The sequence below is a fragment of the Muntiacus reevesi genome, chromosome 9 (assembly GCF_963930625.1).
Source record: "Muntiacus reevesi chromosome 9, mMunRee1.1, whole genome shotgun sequence".
NCBI classification, from domain to species: Eukaryota; Metazoa; Chordata; class Mammalia; order Artiodactyla; family Cervidae; genus Muntiacus; species Muntiacus reevesi.
The window spans coordinates 60,965,094-60,974,727 of record NC_089257.1 but is presented as its reverse complement, the minus strand read 5'-3'; the positions used below and the strand labels follow the sequence as shown (position 1 = coordinate 60,974,727).

General features: G+C 43.4%; 1 protein-coding gene across 3 annotated transcripts; it reads left to right on the top strand.

The window, feature by feature from the left end:
* Positions 1–253: 253 nt before the first annotated feature.
* TLCD5 (TLC domain containing 5) lies at positions 254–9,582 on the top strand. Of its 3 annotated transcripts, XM_065945366.1 has the most exons (3): positions 254–468; positions 2,521–2,720; positions 4,434–9,582. In XM_065945366.1, exons 2-3 carry the CDS (start codon positions 2,522–2,524, stop codon positions 4,970–4,972), a joined length of 738 nt encoding a protein of 245 aa, XP_065801438.1. In that variant the 5' UTR covers positions 254–468; position 2,521; the 3' UTR covers positions 4,973–9,582. The 3 variants fall into 3 exon arrangements, with proteins under 3 accessions (XP_065801438.1, XP_065801439.1, XP_065801437.1); XM_065945367.1 differs by lacking the exon at positions 2,521–2,720; XM_065945365.1 differs by lacking the exon at positions 254–468 and having other exon boundaries at positions 2,456–2,720.
* The last annotated feature ends 52 nt before the right edge of the window (positions 9,583–9,634 follow it).

Genomic DNA, 9,634 nt, shown 5'->3' with positions numbered 1-9,634 from the left:
GTTTAACTTAAACACAAAAGTGAAATCTCCCACAAATCCTAGTAGGGGTGTAAGCACTTAGAAGGCGCTTTCCAACTGGTTATGGGATGAACCGTCACGTCGCGGGGGCAGGGGATGGGTGAGTGTGCTAACAAACACGACAAACCAACAAGTAAGCAAGGACAACAGTCTGCAGGTCTCACGTCACTATTAGGTCATTATCACCCCTCACACCCCCGCCCCTCGCCTCCCCAGGCCTGCGTGACGAAGAGGGGATCCTCCCGGCCGCTTTCTGCACAGTCCCGGGTCCAGCTCTGGCTGTGCGCTCCGTCCTCCCAGCCAGCAGGTGCCCCCAGACCCCCGGCTCCTCTTCTGCCGCTATCAGAGCCTCGTCCTCCCTTCCCTCTTTCTGCTGCTTCCTGCTCCCGGGGATCCCGGTCCTGAGCTCTGGGGCCGAGGCGCCCGAGGCTTTCCGGGGCGCTGGACCAGGTAACTGCGCGGCGCGAACCGCCCGGCTCCCGCGGCCGGCTTGGGCTCCGGACGTGGGGGGCCTGGCTTCTCCGGCCCGCTTAGGCGGGGCGAGGGTGGGAGAAGGAAGCCGGCAGATGGCCTGGCCTGGCCTCTGAGGGGAGAGGGCCTCCTTCTGCCTTTGGGCGCCGATGGGATACCGGCGTAACGGTCCGGCTGGCTCAGGTGCGCCGCAGCCGGGCGTGGCCGCCGCCTAGGTAGGCACATCCCGCGGAGATGCGCTCGCAGTGCCTGCCAGGCGCCGAGGTTGCCGCTGGCCCCAGCCACGCCTGCTCCGAGGCCCAGAGCCAGGTGGGCCCGCCCAGCGCTCCTCCTCCCGAATCTGGCCCTGGACAGGGAGGAGCGAGGACTGGAGCCTTGGGATCCTGAGCTGAAACGGCCATCGGCCATCTAAATACCCTGCCATCCTTTACCCCAAGAGTGAAAAGCCCAAACGCGGAGATGGAGTGACATTCCCAAGGTCACAGCGTTGAATCTGCCATTTCCGGGTGTCTGTTCTTTTATTTGTTTGTAAATGGGCTACTGTTCCCTCTGTTCTGCCAGGGAATTAGGATTCAGGGAAGAAGACTCTAAAAATACTAATCGGCATAACCAAAAGAGCTGATCCGTATTACTCTGGCTGGTGACCTGGCCTTTAAAAGGAAGTGAGAGAGGACGGTTCTTTTCACTCTGGGTCCTTTGTACTTCTGGCTCTTGCTCAGAAAATTGGCCTGGAAGTTTTACGAAATTCTCAAAACTCCTTGTCAGAACTGGGCTGGATTATAGAGTTTTATCGGTCATTTCCCCCTCTACTTTCTCTTTAACTGAAGCTCGAGAGGTGAAAGTAATTGGTCCACACACTGATAGCTATTTAGGGGCAGAAATAGAATTGGAACTCAGGTCAATAGTTGACACCTGCTGTTTTCTTGAGTGAAAATCTGGTTTCAGATGAAAGCTGTACTGCACTTGACCTTCATAAAGCCCTCTTGGGATAGCATTCTCGGGAGTGGCTTGTGTACTGATGTCTGTTGGTCCACAGATACTATTTCACTTGTCAGAATAGGGTTAAGCAGTGAGTGTAGCCATGCAGAAAATTCCTGCTGAGATGAGACCGATATCTGAAATGTTTTTTTTTTTTTAACTTTTTTATTTGTACTTTCAGTAGAGGGATTAATGAATATTAATAAGGACATCTTGGTTATTTTCAGATTTTCGTCCTGTCTGACTCTGTTGACTCCATTATTCTCATTTCTGTCCTGGTATATTTATCACCAGTAAAAATGTCAAAGTGTAGCTTTCTAACTTTGTTTCATTTTTAACTAAATAATTTCCTTAAAGATATTTTTATATATTAACAAAAACTCCCCACTTGTACCTCAAAATCCTGCTTCCCTCTTGGTCAGTTATTGAGTTGAATTATAAAACAGAATAGAACTAGCTTCTTTTTTTTCCCTTCCAAAATATCTCGGTCTTTGTTTAGTTCCATCTTCAGGTTTACCTCATTTTGATTTTGATTGGTAAACCCATAATTCAAACCCAAACTTCAGTTGAGTTTAGTATCAGTTTAAAACCACATTAAACTCTCATGTGTCATATGACTTCTAGCAGAGACCACAAGTGGTGGAGGTGTTTTTTCATGAGAGCTTCTTAGTGGGATTTTTGAAATATGAACACATCTGATACATGTATTATATTACTTGTGTCTTGTAGTCCAAGGTCACTTATCACTGGGAGGTTATTAACATTTATTCATCATTACAACACGTTATATTAGACTGTCTGCTAACTCAGAATGCAGTTCCTGCTTTTCAGTTTACAGTTTTGACCAGTTATCTCTAAGGAACACACAATCAGAATTACAGCCACACTTCGGTGGAAGATTCTTGGCAATGTAGATAAGGAAAAAGTATTTCTGTGAAGGCAATATTTTTGCACTGTCTTACAGCAGAAATGAAGACAGATACTCACTATGACCCAATGCTGTTTTCTCAGGGTGCGTTCTTTGTTTTTCCGGTTTTGGTCTCTTCATTGTAGGATGGCCTTAGCTCTGTGTCTGCAGGCCCTGTGCAGCCTGGGGGGCTGGCTCTCGCTCTACGGTTCTTTCTGTCGCCTGAATAAGCACCGAAGCTATGAGTGGAACTGCCGGCTGGTTACGTTCACCCATGGAATCCTCTCGATAGGTCTTTCAGCTTATATTGGCTTCATTGATGGCCCTTGGCCTTTTACCCACCCAGGTATGTGGGAGACGTTAGAGAATTTTCCCTTAGGAATTTATGATTTGGAGGTAGTCTTAGAAGGATGGGAGTTTTCCACAGAATTTGGATAATACTGAAGAATATTGAAGAATAATTACTATTATAATGTGGTGTGGGAGTCTTCATTCATCTTCATTGTTAGTTCTGCTATTGTATGCATCACCTTTTCTTTCTGCTTTTCATACCTCTATTTTTAAAACAATTTTAATTGCTTTTTACAATTTAATTGATCAAAATGTATAAATTATAAAAGCAATATTAACATTTTCTACTACCACCCCCAGACAGACAATAATGGACTGTATAATACATACTTTTTGGTAACCTGCAACTTTTACTTGATTGTATATTCAAAGGACATCATCTTTCCATGTCTGTGTGTATAGATCTTTCTTATCCTTTTCAGTTGTTATATAATATTGTATTGTATGCATTTGCTATCCTTTATTTAACCAATGCCTCATTATTAGGGGTAGCTGTATTAATTTTTAAGCTGCCAGATGTGTTCCTAAGTGTTCCTTAGAATACAAAACCTGTATCCCCTTGAATTAGTTTGCTGGGGTTTATTACAGACTGGGTAGCTTAAATGACAAAGATTGATTTTCTCACAATTCTGGAGGCTAGAAGTCCAAGATCAAGTTGGTGCGTTTGATTTCTTCTAAGGCTTCCCCTCCTTTGCGTGCAGATAGCTGCCTGCTTGCTGTCTTCACGTGGTCTTTTGTGTCAAGTGTCCTCGTTTTATAAGAACACCACCCTAATGACTCTATTTTAATTTAATTACCTCTTCAAAGGTCCTATCTCCAAATATAGTCATATTTTGAGGTTCTGAGGTTCAGCCCTTCAACATATGAATTTTGTGGGGACATAGTTCAATCTGTAAGTTCCCTGGAATGTGTTTTTTTTAAAAATTCCTTAGATTCTTTTTCTAATTTCTTTATATTCCCATATTGAGTTTCTGAATTTCCTCCCCAAACTATCAAACTGATCGGAAGCAATGCTTAAGCTTTATGTTTTACATGAAGGTTCTTAATAGATTCAAACATGTCATGTCCTTGCACCCTATGTTCTTGCATATGGGAACATACTAACTTTGGGGGTTCTCTCCAGAGTCCACTTTCAAAACAAGTTAGGGCCACCAGTGTCCAATAATCTAACCCATTAAGCTAAGAAATTAATCTGACACTTGAGACAGAGTAACATTTCCATTATGGTTTATTATAGGATATTGAATATTGTCCCTTTGCTATATAGTAGGATCTTGTTTTTTGTCCATTCCATATATGATAGTTAGCATTTGCTAGTGGGATAGAATAACTGAGTCTGGAAGCAGACTTTTAGCTGGTTAAAAAAAAAAGAAAGAGACTGTGTAGGATTTTAATTGAAAGAACAAAATAACTCGATTTTATGCTGCTACACAGAGAAGATGCTGGATCATTGCTGGTGTTCGAGTCACTCACTGAGATCTGATGCATCAGAATAGCATGTCCTGGGGCCTATAACATTGATTTGATAGAGACCAAAGTTTTAGATTTTAGTCTTTTTTATTTTTTGGTTGTCTCTAAAAAGCATGTGCCTGCCATTGCTTTTGTTTTCAGTGATTCCAAAAGGTTTGAGAAAGAGCAACACAGGATCCCTGTGGAAGTCAGCACAATTCCTAGCCACTCAATTTGCTTCTGTCTTGATTTATTTCAGGCTCACCCAATACACCTCTCCAAGTGCACGTTCTGTGTCTCACCTTGGGCTACTTCATCTTCGACTTGGGCTGGTGCATCTACTTCCGGTCTGAGGGGCCTCTGATGCTGGCTCACCACACACTGAGTATCTTGGGCATCGTCGGGGCCCTGGTGCTTGGAGAGTCAGGCACAGAGGTCAATGCAGTCCTCTTCGGAAGCGAGATTACCAACCCCCTGCTACAGATGCGCTGGTTTCTTCGTGAAACAGGCCATTACCATAGTTTCACTGGAGACGTGGTGGATTTCCTCTTTGTGGCCCTGTTCACTGGAGTGAGGATTGGCGTAGGAGCTTGCCTCCTCTTCTGTGAAATGGTGTCACCCACGCCCAAGTGGTTTGTGAAGGTCGGGGGAGTAGCGATGTATGTGGTGTCTTGGTGTTTCATGTTTAGCATCTGGCGCTTTGCATGGAGGAAAAGCATCAAGAAGTACCACACCTGGAGAAGCAGGTGGAGTGAGGAGTGGCAGCTCAGACTTAATGGACATCTCAAGACACACTAGCCAAGGCTTGCTCTGGACAATGGATTAGGTTTAGTCAGCCACGCGAACCAGGTTGGATATATGGCTGTTACAGAATCATGCTTGTTACAAACTTAGATCACAAAAAAAGGGCTAAATTTATTGATTGGTTTGAAAGTCAGTCTTGGAGCAGAACACATTCCAGTATTAAAACGCTAACTTCTGCAGCAGCAGAGCTGTGGAAAGTGAGACTACCAGCAGTAGTTGCGAGTAAGTCAGAGCTGTGAGATGAGTGTGCTGCATTCCTTGTAGGTTGTGGTGACCCTGGTTCTTCTGTCCCTGGGAGGCTTGATGACCAGACAGCTTAGAAAGGAACTCAAAAAACATTAGTGCAATTTCTTCCTATTCCTTTGAATAAACAAATGTTATTCCTGGTTTCTGTGTAGCAGCTTAAAGAAATGCACCCCATTTACTATAAAGTGAGGGACTTTCAGGAAGTAACTTGGATCAGGAAATTGAGAGCAGGATGGGGGGTGAAGCCATGACGGTGGTGGGGGGCTACTTCCTGAGCCTCCCTATGCCATATACTTGGTATATACCATAGAGGACTCCCTGTACTTGGGGGTCCCCAAGTACATACCTTTAGGCATGGCGCTTCACTAGGAAGACTCACAGGACACAGCACTTTGTTGTCCTTAGAGCTTTGATTTATTACAGCAAAAGGATACAATGAAAAATCAGCCAAAGGAAAAGGCACCTGGAGCAGAGGACAGGGGAAACCAGCCCCAAGCTTCCAGAGCCCTCTCCTCAGTGGGATCATGCAGGATGTGCTAGTTCCTCTAGCAATGATCTGTTTAAAGTATGTATGAAATGTCTAGAAGAAAGCTTGTTGGAGACTCGGTATCTGAGGTTTCAACTGGGGGCTGGTGCCACAGGCAGTCTTTCCATGGTGTGCAAAAGTCAGCCTTTTCCTGACTCCCAGAAGGAAAGGAGGTTTTTGCCATGAACCACATTGTTTGTGCAGTTCAGAGTCAGTGAGCCAGTCTCATCAGTTCACGTGGGAACCTTCCTGACGAAATCTAAGTCCCCGGATGCTGGCCAAGGGCCAACCTTGCAGACAGCCCTTTCCAGACCTGCTCTATTAACTCTTTTCTGCACAAAAGCCATAGAGCTAGAGCTTCGGATGAGAGATGAATGAGGTGAGGGCAGATTTACCGAGTCCTGTTGTACGGGTTCTGCCCCACCAGGAAAACTATGCCAGTTCTCAGGGCTTTTGTGCATTAATCTCCTAGGCATGAGAGGCTGTGACTGAATTCCGTAGGGATTTACCATGTAGATTCCACTGGGCTTGAGATGCCAGTTCAGGTTTCAGCTCTGCTATACATACTGCAAACCAGAACCAAAGACCACATGTCCTGGCCTCAGGGTGATGAGGCTGGTTTTTTTTTTTTCCATTTCAGATACATTCCCTGTTCATCTTGTTACTACTTTTTCTTTGGAAAAGGTGCCACTCTCTCTGGACAGTATATTATGAAAAAGCCAATGTTAGAAGGAAAAAAATATTTCTTAGTCAATAGTCTCTCATCTTACCTAGGAAAAGCAAGAATACAAGTGTAGTAAAAGGGCTTAGGAAGTGAGAATTCTTAGGTTTTTTGAAGTAATTTGTCTACTCACCTGCCAGATCCTTTGGGGCAAGTCACTTGTTTACTCTTTGCCTCTGTTTGAACCCTACTGTCAGTAAACGAAATACCCCATTGCATATTTCATAGAGACATTAGGTGGCTCTTCATTAATGAAGGTCTTTAATGCAGGGCTTTTATGAGAAAAAATGAAAGTTTTATTTGTTTGTTTGTTTTTTATTTATTCAGCCAGTTGTGTTGTTGAGACCATGTAGTGGTGACCACGTAGCTTAGCTGATGAGCAAGGGTCTGGGGCTGTTGAAGTCAGGGCTGGAGGTCAGTAGGAAGTGTCAGCCCATTCGATGGTCACTGGTAATCCTAGCCTAATGAGTGGTTCTTGAAAATGGACATCATTGTCCAGGCATGAGTGGTTGGAACCGAATGAGGTCATCATTGCTCTGGGAAAAAACAGCTTTAAAGGCATGTTAACTATGGGTCTTTTAAAATGACTGTCATTTGGTTAAGGAGATTTGCTGGACATGAGACTAATCTGACAGTAGCATCCCCAACTCCTTTTTTTCTATGACCCATATCCCTGAAATGCTGGTTAGCTTCTTTCCAATAAGATTGTGGTCAAAGTAGGATGTTAGGGAATGCTGATTTTAGCAAAAGCCTAGTTTAAAAAGTGTGGCTTGGCACCAAAAAAAAAAAAAAAAAAAAAAGGAAGAAAAAAGTCGTCTCTTGAATTTTGGCATAGTTCAACCTGTCCCATACCAGACGAATGAATAGACTTAATCTGGTACCAATTCTTTTCTCCATATGCATCAGAAGCGAAAGCGAAGGGATTGCAGACCTTGCTCTTTTAGGGGAATGTACTTAGATTTCTTGAATTTCAAGAAGCCTAACTAATGATAAGGGAAGGAGAATCCCTCATTTCAGCTTTTTCTTTTTGTTGTAGCTGATAACTCCAAAGGTGACTTGCTGAGACAAAACTGTGAAATGAAGGTGACTCAGCAGTTAAGATGCTGAGTTTGTCCATGACAGGTACCGAAGGGCTAATTAACATGTGGTGTGGTCAGACACATGAAGTACTCATTTGCATTCAGATTACTATGTAATAATTATTAACACTGCTCAAGAAGAATTTATATTTCAATAAGATTTATACTAAATTTTATAAAAATAAACAACTTTTTATCAACAGGGTCTGGCTTTATGTCTTTCTTGTGGTTCTGCCAAGAAGCTTAAAAAAAAGAAAGCTTCAGCCTGCAGAAAGGTTGAACCATATTTATACTTACCGGTAAAATACTTCTTAGCTGCTCTTATCCACCATTCTTAATATTGTTTATTTTTGAGGCAACAATCTACATACAGAAAGCAGTTTGCCGAAAGGAGGAGGAATAACTTAATTTCTTACTTTGCCACCTGTTTTAGTTGTTGTTCAATCACTCAGTCGTGTCTGACTCTTTGCAACCCCATGAACTGCAGTTATGCCAGGCTTCCCTGTTCTTCACCATCTCCCGGAGCTCGCTCAAACTCATGTCCATTGAGTCGGTGATACCATCCAACCATCTTGTCCTCTATTGACCCCTTCTCCTCCTGCCTTCAATCTTCAAAAGCATCAGTGTCTTTTCCAATGAGTCAGTTCTTCAAAGCAGGGGACCAAAGGATTGGAGCTTCAGCTTCAGCATCAATCCTTCCAATGAACATTCAGGGTTGATTTCCTTTATGATTGACTGGTTTGATCTCCTTGCAGTCCAAGGGACTCTCAAGAGTCTTCTCCAATACCACAGTTCAAAAGCATCAAATCTTTGGTGCTTAGCCTTCTTTATGTTCAGTCTATTTGAGTAGTTGCCTTGAAAATGATGATGTCCAGTTGGGTCCATGAAGACAGGGCCTTCTGCTCTCTTCAGACTCTGCTTCCAAAGACTGGAGCAGTGTTAGACACATAGTAGGTGCTCCTTCTGTGCTCAGTCATGTCTGAGTCTTTGCAGCCCCAGGGATTGTAGGCCACCACACTCCTCTGTCCACTGGATCACCCAGGTAAGAACACTGGAGTGGAGTGCCATTTCCTCCTCTAGGGGGATCTTCCCAACCCAGGGATCAAACCCAAGTTTCTTACATCTCCTGCATTGGCAGGCGGTACTTTACCACTAGAGCCACTTGGGAAGCCAGGTGCTCAATAAGCAGCTTGAAAGAATGGATGAGGGCCTGGATAACCCCCCATTGGAAAACCTCAAAGAGCATGCATAGTGGATAGGTGTCATCAATGTCATTTTTCTAGGTAAAGGACTAATGTCCCTGGGGAGTGTGTTCTGCCTAAATTGGTGTGACTATTGTGAAGGTATTCTATACACAGACTCTAGAACAGTCTAGAGCTACCAACATCTGTAAAGAGACTTTCGGGGACTTTTTCTTTCTTTCTTTCTTTTTTACCATGAGAGCTTTGTGCGTGAGTATAGAGATTTTCATTATTAAAAAAAAAAATAGCTCTGGAGTGAATAACAACTGGCTTAATTAAATCCTTTGCTTACCATCTTCTGAAGCTTTCCCACAGCAAATGGCCTCTTTGCTCACAGCTAGAACTTTGGTCTGTTTAAGTTTGGAAAGATCTTGAAAGCAGCCTGCCAAGAGGTTTTGTATGCAAGGAAGAGAAGGTGAATTAGGAAACTTTCCCAGTTTGTTTTATTCCTGAAGCTTGTGGAGTGAGGCATTCTTGAAGGGAAGAAGGAAACTCATTTTTAAAATGCATGATTTGATGAGTCATTGGGTCCAATTAATTTGATACCCATGCGGTGAAATTGTTGGAATAGGGCAAAAAAGATATTGTAGTACGTCTGAAAGTTTGTGGATAAGGTTTGAATTTTGGTCGTTGTATACAGACTGATGAAGCTCTTTCCAGTTATCTATGGAAAATTCGCAATTTAATTGAGTTTTCAGGACGGAATGATCATGCTAGGGTACACCAGCAGGTGGCAATGTGTCCTGGTCTGATCAATAGGAAAGTGGCTTGGAACCCTATTCTGCTTCCATTCTTTCCCAAAATAAACATTACAAAATTAGTTGGCTGTGCCCTGGACTTTAA

What these genes read in the sequence shown, in the direction of transcription:
- TLCD5 (XM_065945365.1), top strand. Translation starts at nt 2,456, where the DNA reads ATGACCCAATGCTGTTTTCTCAGGGTGCGTTCTTTGTTTTTCCGGTTT. An exon ending in TTGGCCTTTTACCCACCCAG is followed by an intron (nt 2,721 to 4,433) that starts GTATGTGGGAGA and finishes GATTTATTTCAG; the next exon opens with GCTCACCCAATACACCTCTC.